We start from the raw sequence: 18638 nt of genomic DNA, 5'->3' as shown, positions 1-18638 counted from the left end.
TATCATTATGATTTAATATACAAAGTTATCCTCTTGTCCACCTCTCATTCACTGCATGATAAAAACTCTAATGGTTAGTATTTATATAAAATAATGCCAAATCTGTGAATCCTATGCTTTATTGATTGGATCAATACAAGATTTGATTAGATGTTCTACATGTAAGACTGACAGAAGGAGAATTTAAGAGAGAGAAATGATGCAAAAAGTAAAGATTATAGGCCACACAGTCAAGAGAATAAATGATTGAGAAGACAGAGAGATTGAGAAATAGGAGAGAGAGGCAAGACAGACAAACTAAAGGATAAACTGAGAAACAGACACAGAGAGAGAGAGGAGGAGTAAAGCTGTGAGAGCAGAACAGGTCTCTCATTTTAGAGGAGCTTCATGACTATTCTGAAGTGTGAAGAGGTAGGAAGGATCATGAAGAATCTCATGGATTTCATAGAAAGAGATGAAAATGGTGGTGATGAAGTAGGCCTTCAAAGTACAAGAATGAATAGGTTAGGGGGAAGAAAAGTGTAGGAGGGGTGAGGGATAGTGAAAGGGTGAACAGATGGAAAGTAGGCAACCTGTAATGATATAATCTGTAAGGTCACAGAGAGGGAGGGGTGGAATAGGAAGTGACTGAGAATTCAAAACAGTAGAATGATAATACAGTAGACAGGAGAATGACAATAAAAGTGACATGATGCTGGATAATTTGCAGGAACAGGTGTAGGGGAGGCATGATGAAAGACATACAAACATAGTGAATAAATGATTTTTATTAGAAATATTACAGCAGTAAGTGACACACTTATGTCGACATAGTAGTAGTTATATGTAAAATAGCATTATATTTTCTTTCTTTTGTGAATACATTGATGATTATATAAGTTTATCATAGAATGAACATTGACAAAAATTGTATCTTGGTTTTACAGCACATGTATGGCATGCCTTGCCTATGTAATGTAATAGGTGATTAAACGGCTGGCATAAGGAAAAGCATTTAGCTTTAAAAGATTATTTCAAAATGGGGAAACAAAATGCGATTATTTATTAGGTAAAGTTGAGGGTAAGTATTGCTTCAGCAAATAAAAAACGGTCTTGAGAGGTTTATTGTTGTGTGAGGTAATGAATTTGGACAATAATACAATTACACTTCCAAGTGAATAGCTAAATGGGGAGCTAACTCACTTTTGTTAGAGAATAAATTCCCACAGATATGCAAATGCTGTGACTTTTCTCCTGTCTGAATACATTTGTGAGTACGAAAAATGTTTGTTTGAAAATATGATATACCATAGAGGTCACAGTGATATGCTTTTTCTCCCGCATAAACACATATATGAGTAGTTAAATTAAACCTTGAAGTGAATGATTTACTACAGATATCAGATATATTGTTGTTTTCTATGAAAACGTTTGTGACTATCTAAGGAATTTAAATGAAAGAATGATTTAGCACAGATATTGTACTAATTTAGCTTCTCTGTATGAATGATTTGCCACAGATATCACATTGATATGGCCTCTTTTGTGTATGAATTTGTTTGCATCTACCTAAAGCACAAGTTGTAGACAAAAATTTACAACAGATATCACTGCTATATGGGCTTTCTCCAGTGTGAATACATTTGTGTTTAGTAAAGTTATAATGTGGGAGAATGATTTACTACAGATATCATACTAATATAGCATCTCTGTATGAATGTGTTTATGTCTATTCAAGGAAGTACTTACAGAGAATGATTTACCACAGATATCACAGTGATATGGCTTCTCTCCTGTATGAGCACGTTTGTGTTGACTTAATTGACCATTTTCACAAAATGAATTACCACAGATATCGCACTCATATGGTTTTTCTCCTGTATGAGTACGTTTATGATTAGTCAAGCTACGAGATTCAGAGAATGTTTCACCACAGATGTCACAGCGATATGGCTTCTCTCCTGTATGAGTACGTTTATGTCTAGTCAAGCGAGAAGATTCAGAGAATGATTTACCACAGATGTCACACTGATATGGTTTTTCTCCTGTATGAGTACGTTTGTGTTTACTTAAATGACCAGTTTGACAAAATGATTTACCACAGATATCACAGTGATATGACTTCTCTCCTGTATGAGTACGTTTATGTATAGTCAAGTGACCAGATTCAGAGAATGACTTACCACAGATGTTACAGTGATATGGCTTTTCTCCTGTATGAATATATTTGTGTGTAGTCAAGTGACTTCCAGTGGAGAATGATTTACCACAGATATCACAGTGATATGGCTTCTCTCCTGTATGAGCACGTTTGTGTTGACTTAATTGACCATTTTCACAAAATGAATTACCACAGATATCGCACTCATATGGTTTTTCTCCTGTATGAGTACGTTTATGATTAGTCAAGCTACGAGATTCAGAGAATGTTTCACCACAGATGTCACAGCGATATGGCTTCTCTCCTGTATGAGTACGTTTATGTCTAGTCAAGCGAGAAGATTCAGAGAATGATTTACCACAGATGTCACACTGATATGGTTTTTCTCCTGTATGAGTACGTTTGTGTTTACTTAAATGACCAGTTTGACAAAATGATTTACCACAGATATCACAGTGATATGACTTCTCTCCTGTATGAGTACGTTTATGTATAGTCAAGTGACCAGATTCAGAGAATGACTTACCACAGATGTTACAGTGATATGGCTTTTCTCCTGTATGAATATATTTGTGTGTAGTCAAGTGACTTCCAGTGGAGAATGATTTACCACAGATATCACAGTGATATGGCTTCTCTCCTGTATGAGCACGTTTGTGTTGACTTAATTGACCATTTTCACAAAATGAATTACCACAGATATCGCACTCATATGGTTTTTCTCCTGTATGAGTACGTTTATGATTAGTCAAGCTACGAGATTCAGAGAATGTTTCACCACAGATGTCACAGCGATATGGCTTCTCTCCTGTATGAGTACGTTTATGTCTAGTCAAGCGAGGAGATTCAGAGAATGATTTACCACAGATGTCACACTGATATGGTTTTTCTCCTGTATGAGTACGTTTGTGTTCACTTAAATGACCAGTTTGACAAAATGATTTACCACAGATATCACGGTGATATGGCTTCTCTCCTGTATGGGTACGTTTATGTTTAGTCAAGTTACCAGATAGAGAGAATGATTTACCACAGATGTCACAGTGATATGGCTTCTCTTCTGTATGAATACGCCTGTGAAGAGAGACCATCCTTTTTAGAGAATGATTCACCACAGACATCACACTGATATGGTTTTTCTCTTGTATGAGTATGTTTGTGTTGATTTAAGACACCAGATTGACAAAATGATTTACCACAAATACCACAGTCATATGACTTCTCGCCTGTATGAATACGGATATGCCTGGTTAAGTTGCAAGTATGCGGGATTGATTTACTACGGATATCACAGTGATGTCGCTTCTCTGTCTAAATACGTCTGTGCGTAGTCAATTGCCTACTTGTAGAGAATGATTTACCACAGACATCACAGTGATATGGCTTCTTCCCTGTATGAATATGTTAGTGTTTATTTAAAAGATCAGATTGATGAAATGATTTACCACAAATACCACAGTCATATGGCTTCTAACCCCTATGAATACATCTATGTGTAGTGAAATCGTAACTTCTAGAGAATGATTGACCAAAGACACCGTAATGATATGGCTTCTCACCTGTATGAATGCATCTGTGTTCAGCTAAGTGATTATTTTCAGAGAATGATTTACCACAAATAACACTGGGATATGGTTTCTCACTTCTATCAATTCATTTGTGATTCATGAGGTTACTTTCCAGAGAAAATGATTTTTGACAGATACCACAATGGTATGAAGATTTTTCAGTCTCTTTTTGCAACTCTTCAACAAAATAATAAATCAATTCTTTAAGTCTGTAACATTAGCCATTCTTTCAATAATTTTCTTCTCTCAGGACAATATATATTTCTTTTCACATTTCATTTTTTATCAATTATTTCTTTCAAATGTTTCACAGCTATTTTTCCCATCATTTCTGATATTCGTCAATATCTGAAGATACCTCAAACACATTTGAAACTTCATCTAAATTTATTTATGAGAATACAAATTCATCTTGTACATAATGCAGACTGTACAGTAGAGAAATGCTGCCATTAATCTCCATTCAGAAGAAATATTTCACTGTAGTTTGCCACAGAGTTATACATTTGTTGCATGTAACACTTTTGTTTAGTCTTCAAAAGATAACAGATGCTAAAGATAAATCTGATGTAAGCAATTCTTTCATGTCACAGTTTCTGCTATTCTGAAATAACAGAGAAACAACAGTATAAGATGTAGAGGAATCCAAGTGAACTTTACTTTTCAATTTTTCTTTATTATAATTACATCACTCACCATAGTTTAAAGCCTATATCTTATACATGTATGTCCAGGAATCAAACACACTACCTTATGATTGTGAGCCAGATGCTCTAACCATTGAGCCATTCACTGTACGTACACAAATGAAATACGTTCTACATCTGAATGATTTCGATTTCTTAGTAAAAGAGGAAACAAGTCCTACTTCAGAACCTACATCATGGTATTCATTGTAAATACAACACAGAAGGTATACATCTTCATATTTTTGATGGTCAAATTAATTATTTTCCTTTCTTCCCCTTTACATGATTCCAGTATGGTGTCAATATCTATAAAATCATGAAATATATCCAGTAGAAAAGGATAAGAAAAAATTAATAGATCTTATCAAAAAAAGAAAGAAAGGACCCACATGTAGCGATCTATCTCTGTGCTTTCATTTCTCTCCCCTACCACCCTTCTATCATTCTGTTCACCCCATTCTTCTCTTCCTCTCGTCTTGTTTTACTTCACAGAACGGAAAGGATGCTTTGGTATTATAGTGGAGAAAGCAGAAAGTGTTTTAGCAGAAGATGTGTGGGGGAATTTCGGAAAATTCGTCGGCGTCCGCTTCAATACGTCAAGAAAATGAATACTTTTTAATGAAATTCTCTACAAATATACCTCGGACTATGTTGATTCCAGGGAAATAGAAATTTAGGGGGAAAACAATTGGGGGTTACTTTTGAGAGCCGTTCCGCACTCGGGGGTGTTTTGGGACAAGTCGTCCATATCTGTTTCATTTTCTCCGATTTGTGCATCCGTAGATTTCTACTGACGCAACAAACAGATAAATGAAGCTCTTACCAGAAAACTCGTTAGCCTGAAAATAACTAAAGGTCTGGTACACAGAAATATGTCACTAAGACGACTTACCTGTTGCATACTTGTTTTTGAATTTAAATTCCCTGGTAACTGTAGAACTATCTGAACTAACTGAACGTTTATAAACTTACCATTTCAAAATGTAAACAGTGCGGCAGGTACCCGTTGGAAAGAATTGTCTGAGGAGGTTGTTTCCCTTTAAAAAAGTTATTTCCTGAATGATCCAGTAGGTGGCTCTACTCAATCGTGTTTTGTTTGTATTGAGTATTTTCATCCACTTTCTGCACTCTGTCACTTTCTAGTTTGCATATTTATTGCAAATGCATTAATTCTACAGCAGTATAACCACTGAGCTCTGACAATACATGTCTTAACTATTTACCTACAGTGTGAAAAATAGATCAATCATTTGTTGCATCCCAAAATATATTACATGGAACATATATATCTTTTGGGAAGAGTCATAACGAATAAAGACTACTAGTACACTGGCTGTTGGTTATTCTTTGGCTTGTTTCAGTCATTTGACTGCAGCCATACTGGAGCACCAGTTTGAAGGGCTTTTAGTTGAAGAAATCGATCCCAAGACCACTGCTTTGTAAACTTGTCATATGTATTTGTCCCCACCACCATTGCCTGACAAGCGATGGTATGCTTACGTCTCCGTAACTTAGTGGTTCAGCAAAACAGACTGATAAAACAATTACCAAGCTTACAAAGCATAAATCCTGGGGTCAATTTGTTCGACTAACACCTCCTGAGTTGGTGTTTAAGCATGTTCAGTCAAATGACTGAAACAAGAAAAAAGGTGAATGTGTTTATAGCAGGGATGTGCTGCCTGGGTAGGTAGTGTCTACCCTGAATAAAATAGATTGATAGTAACAGTTTAATTTTATGGCAAAATATGCACCAAATTGAATAAAATCAAGAGGGTTACTCTAATTACTATGCATAAAATACAAAATATTTTATTTTTTAGTAGATCAGGTAGGCATAATTTGCCCCAACCTTTCAATCGCAGTATTAAAGCTATACAGAGTATTGCTGCTGTACATATGCTACATACGTTCCTCCAGCATGGTTTTCCTTACATACTATAAAGGTAGAATTAAATCTGTCTCCAGCTTGGTCGCACGCCTTATTTTTTTTTTTAAACGTCACCAACTGTCTACCCTGAGTAATTACTGTCAGCAGGTGCCTGGTTTATAGACTTTACCAATTGATTCTTCACAAATATAACAATATTGGTTTTAAACACAGTAAACAAATTCAAAATCTGGAGGAAATTGCTTTTATTAAAACTATCACAGAGGGAAGTTATCTCAACAGTGTTCAGTTGTGTTAATATAAAACAGTGTGGGAAGGCTGTTATTACTGTTATATCTCCTCTCCAATGTAAATACATTTAATTATAGAAGAGGGTGTTTGTTTTTAAATTTTCAGAGGAAGAAAGAAATTTGACACTAAACCATATCCCTTCAAGTAAATAAAGAAGGTTGGCATCATTAAAAGTTCAAACAGCTGTGAAAGACTACTTCAGAAAGAGAGCCAATGATGAGTGGCTTGGTTGTTGTCACGGGTAAAGTTCACATAGATAAGCCCTCCTCACTTGGGGAGGAACTTCAATGTTTGCTGTTGTTAAGAAGTTCCACATTGATAGTTACACTTTTATCTGGATACATATACGACCCCTTAAGTCATGACGCTGGGAGAATGATTTACCACAAGTATCAGTGGTGTGGTTTCTATCCTGTATGAACACGTTTGTGTACTCTTAAATTATTATGTTGAGAAAATGATTTGCTACAAATATCGCATTTATATGGTTTCTCTCCTGTATGAATACGTTTATGTGAGGTTAATGCACTACTTCTAAAGAATGATTTACCACAGATATTACAGTGATATGGTTTCTCTCCTGTATGAATACGTTTGTGTACTGTGAAATCACAAAGTTGAGAAAATGATTTGTTACAACTATCACATTTATATGGCTTCTCTCCTGTATGTACACGTTTATGTGATGTTAAGCTAGAATTTACAGAGAATGATTTACTGCAGATATTGCATTGATATGGCTTCTCACCTGTGTGACTACGCTTGTGCGTCATTAAATTACTACTTTGAGAGAATGACTTCTCACAAATATCACACTGATATGGCTTCTCTCCTGTATGAATATACTTGTGTGTTATTAAACTACTACTGGCAGAGAATGATTTCTTACAAATATCACACTGAAATGGCTTTTCTCCTGTATGAATACGTTTGTGAGTAGTTAAACTGTCATTCCGAGAGAAAGATTTATTGCAGATATCACACTGGTATGGCTTCTCTCCTGTATGAATACGTTTGTGTGCAGTTAACTCAGTACTTACAGAGAATGATTTACCACAGATATTACAGCAATATGGCTTCTCTCCTGTATGACTACGTTTGTGACTAGTTACATGAATTTTTTGAGAAAATGATTTACCACAGATATCACAACTGTATGGCCTCTCTCCCGTGTGAATACGCTTATGTACTTTTAAGTAGTTATTTTTACAGAATGATTTGCCACAGATATCACAGTAATAGGGCTTCTCTCCTGTATGAATACCCTTATGTACTTTTAAGCCATTACTCTGAGGGAATGATTTACCACAGACATCACAGTGATAAGGTTTCTCTCCTGTATGAATACGTTTGTGTGTTTGTAAACTACAGCTTACAGTGAATGCTCTACCACAGATATCACACCGATACGGCTTCTCTCCTGTATGGATACGCTTGTGTACAGTCAAGTTAACAATGTGGGAGAATGATTTATTACAGATATCACACTGATATGGCTTCTCTCCTTTATGAATCACTTTATGAGAAGTTAAGGAAGTATTTCTGCTGAAAGATTTACCACAAATGCCACAATGATGTGGCTTCTCTCCTGTATGAATACGTTTGTGTGTAGTTAGGCTTCCTTTCACAGAGAATGATTTACCACAGATATCACAGTGATACGGTTTCTCTCCGGTATGTATTCGTTTATGCTTAGTTAAGTCACCACTTCCAGAGAATGATTTACCACAGATATTACAGCAATATGGTTTCTCTCCGGTATGAATTCGCTTGTGAGATCTGAAATATTCACTTCGAGAGAAAGATTTACCACAAATACCACAGTGATATGGCTTCTCTCCTGTATGTATACGTTGATGAGATGTAAATGCAGTATTGCCAGAAAGTGATTTACCACAGATATCACAATGATATGGTTTCTCTCCTGTATGAGTACGTTTGTGTGTAGTTAGGTGTCCATTCTGAGGGAATGATTTACCACAGATATCACATCCATATGGCTTCTCTCCCGTATGAATTCGTCGGTGAAATGTTAAGCTACTACGTACAGAGAATGATTTCCCACAGATATTGCAGCAAAATTGTTTCTTCCCTGTGTGAATACGCTTATGTTTAAGTCGGTTACCATTCTGGGAGAACAGCTTTTCACAGATATTAAATTCACATGATGGTTTTCCTGTATCTTTAGGCATGTCTTCAAGAAAAAATCAATTTCTCAAGTTTTTGACGTTTTTGCATTATTTTTCTTATCAAATCCAAATATTTCTATATATTTCTTGTTGATTTTGTTTTTATTATTTATTCTTTGCCATTTTTTCAGCTGCTGTATTTCTGTCTAATGTTACCTTTATCTAAAAACTTATGAAAATTTATCCAAGTTTAATTAGCACACAAACTCACTTTATATACACTCCAGATTATGAGACAGAAAGTTTACCAATAATCTCAGTTCAGAGCAAAATATCATCGGAATTTTAAAATGAATTCATAAAAACAGTGCTGGCTATCTCTTCCATATAACATTTACATTCAGTCTTTAAATGATGGTACGTTTTCAAGGTGCATCTTCTGTTAGTCCAATATCATCTGTTATTCTGAAATAATGAAGAAACATCAGTTTAAAATCTAGAGGCTAATTGAGAAACAGAGATTAATGGCAGAAAGAAATATTTACTTTAACGACTGAACATTTTAATTTACAAAATATTAACGTAACAGAAGCATACACATTTGTAAACTAGAGCTACACCATCATGTTTTGTTAACATGATATATATATATATATATATATATATATACATATATATATTAAACTACAAAATAGTAGACGATAACACTCTCTCTCCAAAATTATAATTGGACATGGTTATTCAGCCCCAGGTCAGCTTTGACTGGACAAACATGATTAAAGACATTCTATCCAAAAACATCATCATCACCATCATAGAACAGAGTGGCAAGTGTTGGATAGTTTGATGGGAGCTGGCAATCTGGAGTGCTGCACCATGTCCTAATTTGTCTCTTATGGCATGGTTTCTATAGTTGGATGCCCTTTCTTATGACAGCGTCCTTATAGAGTGTACTAAGTACTTTTCATGTGGGACCAGCACAAGTGCCCTTTATGTGGCATCATTACATGTGCTCTTTATGCGGCACCATTACATGTGCTCTTTATGCGGCACCAGCACTGGTGCTTTTGACATGGCACCAGCATTTGTGGCTTAACACATCCTATCTTTTTCAGTAGCATTATATATCTAGGACTATGTTACACAATACAGGCCCCAATTTTTAACTCCTTTTGTTACACACATTGCTAACACTTTATGCGTTTCGATTAGATTTGAAAACTCATCAATTTACACTGGTTCCATATAACAACTGCAATTTTTTAAAATTAATCAACAGCTAAGTTCAGCAAAATATAAAATTAATTAAACATTGTTTAAACATCAGCATAAAAAATGAGTATATCACAAAATTTAGATGTACAGGAATTGTGCAAATTACTGGATACTTATCATTTGAACTTAATGCACATAAGACAGGTGCACCAAAAAGGTAAGAGAAAATGAACTATGGAAAAAAACTTGGAAATTAAATATTCACTCATCCCATAAGTAACGTCTGTATTTCCATATTTTCAATTTGTAAACACTTTAACAATATTTTAGAAGTAATAATTATATGTAACTGGACATATTTAAACTAATTAAATTTCATTTTGCAGGATAATCTAATTGAAATTGCACTTATTATAAGCACTTCAAACATAGAAGTATCTAAGGAGCATTTGAGGCATATAATGCTGTATGAGTTAAAAAAAAAAAAAGAACTCTGTTGATGAAGTGACTCAAAATATCCACTCATCTTATGGAGAAGGATGCCTGAATGAGAGAACTTGCAGAAGATGGTTCGTAAAATTCAGAAGTGGATATTTCAGCTTTGAAGGTGAGGCCAGAACAGGTCTTCCAATTGTGTTTAACGACAAGCTTCCTATGGCAGAACATGGAAAAGATCATGTAGTTTCAGTTGAAGAATGAGCAAGCAAGCTACATTCAAGCCATACAACTGTTCATGCCATCTGTGGATCTATATAAAAATTTTTTTTCAGAATTGGAATCTCCATAGCCTAAAACGTGGGATTCCGTTAAAAAAATAAGGGGGGAAAGGTTCAGATTACATATAGTCCATCTGGACCCAATTTGGACTTTTTCCGCAACTCTAACGCTAAAACCCTTTTCGCCCGTCCCCCATCACTTTCTGTAGTTCTACCATAAAAAGAAAAAGAAAAAAAAAAAACATTCAATGACTTATAATAATGCATTAAGGCGGCGAGCTGGCAGAATCGTTAGCACACCAGGCAACTCGACCGTCCTTGCGATCCGAGTTCAAATTCCACCGAGGTTGAATTTGCTTTTCATCCTTTCGGGGTCGATAAAATAAGTACCAGTTAAGCACTAGAATCAATGTAATCGACTTACTCACCAGTTAAATTGCTGGCCTTATGACAAAATTTGAAGCCAAATTATAATAGAGCGATTGAAGTGTAATGCAAAATATTTCTCTTACTAAATCACACAACAAACTAAAGTAGCAACGATAGACAGTCAACAAAATAGGTTTCATAGCAAGAAATAGCAGCCAAATCACGCACAAATTAGATAAGTTTCATTTTATAAAAGGTACGATAGACACAAAGAATCGATTCGTCAAAAACAAATGACTACAAAAGAAGAAATATTTTCATTGTTGAATACTTACAGAAATGTTGTTATAACTCTGTGTGTGTGTGTGTGTGGTAGTTGCGAAACGTACTTTAAGTGTGAAGAATTGTTGAAAAATGTATTATAACAGTGTGTGTGGTGGATGAGAAATGTTTAATAACTGTGCATGGTACTTGATTAAAAGGAATTCATTAAACAGTCAGAAATTTTGAAACGAAGAAATAAAGGGAAGCCAGTTTAGTGCGCATGCGTATGTTGTTTTATCGCTTTCAAGCAGCTGCTTCTTCTTACTGTCTGAGTGCTATTGAAATGAGGTCAGGTATATTTTGCCTTCAAGGCAAACTACAATGTGGTACACACCATACTCTGTCGAGGTTAAATAATAAATCAGTTAATCAGCGGAATTCTGATTTAAGTACCCCATTTAATGCTTTATGACTATAGTGTTATTGGAATTTTCAGGAAATTTTCTACGCCAAAGAAAAAGAAAAAGTTTTACTTTTTACAGTCCACCCCAATAAATACTAAAATTTTCACTCTTTCTCGAATTTTATTTTCAAAATCAGTGTTTAAAATACGGACAGTCCGAATCTATCATCCGTTTCTGCTTATAATTGAAAAATAATTTTTGAAATCCAAATAGTTAAAAAATATCCTTTTCTGCTCTAGACACAAGGCCCGAAATTTTGGGGGAGGGGGCCAGTCGATTCGATCGACTCCAATACGCAACTGGTTATTAATTTATCGACCCCCACCCCAAAAGGATGGCGGATCTTTCTGAATTGACGGGCGCAGTTCCAAGACAAAATGTTGGAATGGTGTGCGCGCCGTCGGCTTATTAGGAATAAGTTTACCTGCGACGATTGTCTAGTACCATGCGGACTTGTTACACGTGGTGACAGAATTGATGGGAAAGAATGGTACTGTAAACACTGTAAAAAAAAAGAAATCTGTTCGTTACAGTTCATTCTTTGGCGGAATTCAACCCTAAAAGAAAAACATTTGTTTATTTTTTGGCTGCCATTGCTGAAGTGTATAATATTGAGGAGGTGAATTTCTAGAACTACATGCTAAGCCTCGAATAAATATCTAATAAATATCTGTTGAATTTCATTATCATTTCCATCGACAAAGTTCTCTCCTTTTGTCGCATGCTGTTTTAGAACCCCCCCCCCCAAAAAAAAAACACGTGAGTGATTTATTTATAAACAGCTAAAAGAAAACGGATAATACTGGTAAGGGATCTTTCTGATTTGACGGGTAACACCATTTATGTTTTATGTAGTATTTTTGGTACCGAAACACTTTCAAGCTTCGTATACTTGTATATTTTGTGTTATAGAACAGATAAAAAAATTTGTATTCGAAGTTATTTCATGTAAAAAAATTGTCGTATTTCGGTAATTTCAACCAATCACTGACGTCTATTGAGGTGAAAACAATTATTGCCGTAGAATGTAAACAACATGCTCTAACGGTGTAATGGGATCTTTTCCCTTGAATAAAATTAGTGCCGTTGTTTGTCAACAACAACTATCGGCGGGTATGTTATTTATGACATCGTTCGTGCGTTTGTACTGGTTTTAGCTTTAGGGTTCGGGTTTTAGAGTTAGGGTTAGTTTTAGGGTTATGATTATTTTTGCCATAAGCTCACTCATAACCCTAACCCCAACCTTATCCCCTTAACCCTAAACCCTTACTAGGGAATAATGATATGATTAAACAGGGAATAACACTCTTGACACCGGCAAAAATTATTGTTTACAAAAACAGTAGTAACTGTATTCAGCTGAATAGACGTCAGTGATTGGTTGAAATTACAGAAATACGACAATTTTAACATGAAATAACTTGCAATATATAAATTTTTGTTAAGAAAGCTAAGAGAAAAAGATGTTTTATATGACACATTCTACCAGTATCCCAAGTTTGAAAGTGTTTCGTTAAGAAAACAAGTGGTGCCCGTCAAACCAGAAAGATCCTCAAAGGCAAAGTCGACTTCGGCGGAATTTGATCTCAGAACGTAAAGACAGATGAAATAACAATTTCATTATTGCCCTCAGGGGGCCAAACACAGAAATGGACAAAACAATTGATTGGGATCAGTAATACATTATGATTTTACACAAAATATGAATATAAAAATTATATAAAATATTTAAAAAATCGAATGAAATTAACAATACAGAGACAACACAAATGTAGCGATGATCAGCGCACGCTCTGACCCCACAAGCCCCGATCTATCGCTGGTACCTTTTTTTCTTCTTTTAGAGCCTATTCACACGGTTCCTTGCACGCACAACACTCGTGCAACATGCTTCCATCTCTTTTGGAACGTACACTCCGACAGACATCTCCTCTCCAGCCACACCTTCCTTTTCAAATGCAAAGTAAAAAATGATCGTAAATCGTGGCCGAAGATAAAGTTGCCTGCCTTAATCCCTTTCATCCTAGTCTTTCATACTGCCTCTTTCGCTATTGCTACAACCGTGAGAAAACAATTCTTACCTTCGTTTGTTAAAACTTCCGATGGGTCAATTTTTATAATTGACTCAGTCGACAGCCGTACTCTTCCTTTGCCGGACAACAGGTGTTCAGCATAAACCCACATTTCAGATATCTACGGACACTGGACAATAGCATGAGGGACGGTTTTCCTGTCTCCCCCGCATCTTGGACAGGTCGGAGACTGACGCTTACCATGTCTTGCGAGCTTATCCCAAACTGGCCAGGCACCTCTGTAATATTGCCAGGTCAAGGACTTTTGGAAGTTGTCCAACGTTCTCAACCCGAATGTACGATGGAACAGGCTGTCCAGTTGAATATACCCGAGACCTAGAGTTGCCCCCAGGCCATCGTCACATTCAGACTCTACCGACCCACTATATAAAATTTGTGTTGAACCCCCACTGCTGGCGCTGCATGAGCGCCGGATAGCAAGAGGGCCTTACAGCAGTCTTTATGCCATTCCCTCGACCTCGGTCTACGGAAACACCAGGCTTCCTGTTCGCAAAGACTTTTGAACTCGGGGAACATTTGTCTGACCAACGGAGACCACAGCCGTTCACCATCCAGGAGTATCCAGAGATGCCTCAACCTCAACGCATGCCTGCGCATCATTAACCAAGGCATCCCTAAATCTCCCTTTAACGGATTTTGACAACAGACAGAGCGTTTCACAAGTGGCGCCCTGCCCTTCCACAAAAAGCGAAAGAGCTGTCTCTCCAACCTGATCAACCCGAATCTGGACAGGGCACGACGGTCAGGCTGTAGGTAATGACTGATGCGATAAACACATTGGCCACCTCCGCCCTCCCTTTCAGGGATAGCCACCGCCAAGACCAGGTCTTAACTACTGCAGCCACCCTGCTCGAAACCTCCATCCAGTTCTTCTCTACCTGGAGGCCTGGTCCAAACAAGAGTCCAAGCAACTTAACCGGTCCCTCTGTCCAGCGTCCAACAACGCTGTCTGAAGGCATCGACTTGCCAGCCCAAGTGCCGAGCTGCAAGCCGACCGACTTTTCCCGGTTAATCTTTGTTCCTGTAGTCCCTTTTTAGTATGGGAATGTTCTGGTAGTATGTGACCAAGCTTTGGCCATGAACTGGAGAGTCAACCTTAGGAATATGCAAGTGTCTTAGCCCATATCATGAATGAATGCCCTAAATTGCCCAAAACTACTACAAGTTGTTGCAAAAGTGCTACATTGGAAACGGTGCAAAAAGTGGGGGCTAGAGAGAGGCAAGATGTGGTATGAGCACAAACTGCAGAGAATTGTGAAGTCAGAGACTAGCAAAATCTTCTAGGATTTCCCAATCCAAACAGATCAGGTGCTAAAGCATAACAGACTCGACCTAGTGGTGGTGGACAATGTGCACCACATATGCTATATAGTTGATGTTGCATGCCCCTTTGACCCAAGAATAGTCAAGAGGAAAGTAAAAAGATAGATAAATACAACCTTCTTAAGTACGAAATAGCTTGGCTATGGAAAATGAAGAAGGTGAAAATTGCGCCAATTTAAAATAGTGTCGAAAGCTTCATTGTTAAGAGGGCTGTGTGTGGAGATGTATGGTATTTACGTTGTAAATCCTTCTTTAATCTGAGATGCCTGAGTTCATGGATGTTGAGTTGTATGCTTGACAACAACACTTAAGCCGTCAGTAAAAAAATGCTGAAGACCTAACTGTGGTATATGTGTCAACCTAATTGAGGGATCGGAGTTCTCTTTCAAACAGGTTCAACGTTTTGCAGTGAAAAACAGCTTCACATGTGCTGTGGAGAATCTAATATATGTATGAAGTTGCTCTGGGTGTCGAGAGCAATACATAGGCCAAATCAAAAACAGTCTACATCAAAGGCTGGCTCTACATAGATTCCAGATCAAAATTCGGGAATACAGAAAAATAGCATTCAGCGAACACATCAACATTTGCGCCACTAACAAACAATCCAGCTTCAGAATTTTTCCCCTCTATAAATTCAGGGACGATGCGACTTGTAGTCACCGCATTAGTAGAGTCATATTTATCACAAAATATAAACCCCTTTTAAATGCGTCCACCACAAATGACACTATTACAAGGGCCTAAGAGTAATACCCATACAAATATCAAAAACGATATACAGACTGTCCTCATTTAATGACCACTCGGAGTTACAACGAACTTTACAAGTCGTCATTACATATTTTACAAAATATAAAAACTTTAATACTTTAACTGTCGTATTGTGCGCTGTACGAGAACTGCCGTTGTGACGGCAGCGCATCCCGAGCACCCAGCCTCACCCTCTGACACGCTCGCTCGCTCTCACGCCTGTGGTCAGCCAGGCAACACAGTGACGCTCTCTGTACCTATATTACTATTTCGTCTCTTTTTTCCATTATCTCTTGCACCCCATACTATAAGATGCTTCCAAAGAGGAAGAATACATCTTCACCTGCAGCAGGAAGCGCCAAGAAACAACGGAGAGCTATTGACCTTGACACGAAAATGAAAATCATTACAGACTACGAAGGCGGGAAAAAGGTGAGAGCTATCGCAGAGGATACGGGCCTGGCACATTCTACCATCTCTACTATTTTGAAGGATAAAGTTAAAGTGAAGGAGGCAGCCAGAAGTTCGACAGGCTTTAAAGCATGCATCACAAGACATCGGAAAGGTCTCATTCACGAGACGGAAAAGTTGCTGGCAACCTGGATTGACGATCAGATTCAAAAAAGAATTCCGATGAACCTTCTCGCTATCCAAGCAAAGGCACGCAGTATTTTCACCACACTGAAGGAGCAACAGGAAGAAGAATCAACTGAGACATTTATGGCAAACCATGGCTGGTTTCAATGATTTTGTTCGAGATTTAATCTGCATAATCGTAGCATCAGCGGTGAGGCAGCGAGCGCCGATGTGGGAGCAGAGAAGTTCGTTCAAGATTTCGACAAAATGATCGTAGATAGTGGCTATCGTCCAGACAACTGAACTGTTCCGATGTTATCGAGAAATTTATGATGAAAAAAAAGAAAATAACAAAGCAAACAACACTGACGGGATTTTTCATGCATTTTGATGTCAAGAATGAGTTGCTTTTGTAATCTTTATCCAAAATAAAACAAAGTTATTATGTTTGAGTTTCCTTTAAACCTTTTCTATATAATCCTGAGAAAAGTTTATTAGGCATCTTATGTACTGGGCCTGGAATCACAAACTTACTTATAATGTCTGAGCTACAATAATACAGTGTCCATATCCTAACTTTTAAGGTTTTCCTTGTGATAATCTGACTGTTACTTATTCATTTTTCAACAATTTATGTTAGTGATTCTTGGCCCTGTACTGCATATACTTTATACAGTACGGTATTCTGTTTTTATATGTATGTACAGTACACTATACCCATAAAAAAAAATTCGTACCCTATGAATATTTGTTTAATGACGGGTCTGTTGTAACGTAACTCGGTCGTTAAATGAGGACAGTCTGTATTCAGAAGTCACTACCCATGAATTTATTCAGAACACTTCCAATCATTACTATTACAACCACAACAGGCCACCTTTATGTTACTTAAGCATTTAAGAGGATATGGGTACAATTAATACTGGGTCCACTGGCAATTTAGTACTATGAGTAAAGTTACCTTAATTCAAACAATTTACTAAACATACTTAAAAAGCAATTACAATTACCCTAAGATTAGAATGTTATTACTAATAATTAGAAATTATAAACTAAAGGTATATTAACTCAAATTGGGTGCAGAAAATAGTATTACAATCAACAGGCTGTGCTTATACTACGTTACTCTAAAACTAGATTGTTCCTATCATTAAATCTAATAACTTAAAAATTATAATCAAATAATATATTAACTCTAAGTGGGTGCATACATACAATTTCAATCAAAAGGCTACACTTACAGTTCTACATAGTAAATCAAATTTTTAAAAATATCTCCTAGTAAGCCCAACTAACATAGTACCAAAAACAAGTAGACACATACAATGTATATTGGGGGAAGGTGGACATAGACGACAATAAAATGAAGAAAAAAATAACATGGAATAAAATAAAATAAACTGAAATATGATGAATAAATCAAACATGGGGGTAATATTGTTCCTAAATGTGTAGGGCTATTAATGTCCATCTAAAGTGGCAGAAGGAGAGTGAATGGAGGAAAGAAAAAGTTAGTAGTGAATTAAGTCTAAATTCCAGCAAGTGCAGACAAATACATCTTTGGTATAGAAGGTGCTAGAGGGTACAGAAAGAAAACAAGATAGAAAAAACTAAGATTGAAATTTAAATAAAATTTAGGATTTGAATCAGTTATTAGGGGTAAAAGACTATATGGTAGAAAACTTAGGGCCTTTGTGTTCACAAATAAGCTATGACAATAATAACTGGCATTAATACATGGGGTTAGGTGATAATAATATGGGGGCAAAGGCAAATTGGTATAAGAAGTAGGTAGCTGATATGGGTGGGGGGGTAAAATCTAAACTTTGGAATAGGGTAAGAGGAGGGGTTGTTTATTTGAATACCTGCAAGGGTCTCAGTGGATGCTCTTGTTTTTTTACTCTGATGAAGCTCCATGCTTTAATTCAAATGTCCTATGGAGATGAAGAATTTTATTTTTGCAATTGTTTATAGTCAGCATTTGGCAATGATTGTAAGATTTGTTATGCGCATGGCACAGTGGTTAGAGCATTGAGCTTACAATTGTGAAGTTGTGAGTTCAAATCCCGGATTGGGCAGCATGTTGTGTTCTTGAGCAAGACACTTGATTTCACATTGTTCCAGTTCACTCAGCTGTAGAAATGAGTTGCGACGTCACTG

At 36.7% G+C, this 18638-nt stretch overlaps 3 protein-coding genes across 3 annotated transcripts; 1 reads left to right on the top strand and 2 right to left on the bottom strand.

The window, feature by feature from the left end:
* Positions 1-751: 751 nt before the first annotated feature.
* Positions 752-4895, bottom strand: LOC149130542 (uncharacterized). Its single transcript, XM_089344019.1, has one exon. The coding sequence runs from the start codon at positions 3259-3261 to the stop codon at positions 1675-1677; it is 1587 nt and encodes a 528-aa protein (XP_089200145.1). The 5' UTR covers positions 3262-4895; the 3' UTR covers positions 752-1674.
* A 1618-nt stretch (positions 4896-6513) lies between these two features.
* On the bottom strand, positions 6514-11547 carry LOC128251194 (uncharacterized). The gene is made up of 2 exons (XM_089344012.1): positions 11341-11547; positions 6514-9170 (listed from the first exon to the last, which is right to left on the bottom strand). The coding sequence occupies exon 2, from the start codon at positions 8766-8768 to the stop codon at positions 6984-6986; it is 1785 nt and encodes a 594-aa protein (XP_089200138.1). The 5' UTR covers positions 8769-9170; positions 11341-11547; the 3' UTR covers positions 6514-6983.
* A 4667-nt stretch (positions 11548-16214) lies between these two features.
* On the top strand, positions 16215-16649 carry LOC149130541 (putative CENPB DNA-binding domain-containing protein 1). Its single transcript, XM_089343793.1, has one exon. It carries the CDS (start codon positions 16215-16217, stop codon positions 16647-16649), a length of 435 nt encoding a protein of 144 aa, XP_089199919.1.
* Positions 16650-18638: the final 1989 nt, after the last annotated feature.

This window comes from Octopus bimaculoides, chromosome 28, assembly GCF_046866305.1.
Source record: "Octopus bimaculoides isolate indiv1 chromosome 28, ASM4686630v1, whole genome shotgun sequence".
NCBI lineage: Eukaryota > Metazoa > Mollusca > Cephalopoda > Octopoda > Octopodidae > Octopus > Octopus bimaculoides.
Note: the sequence above shows the minus strand (reverse complement) of the source record. Positions and strands in the feature narration are given on the sequence as shown.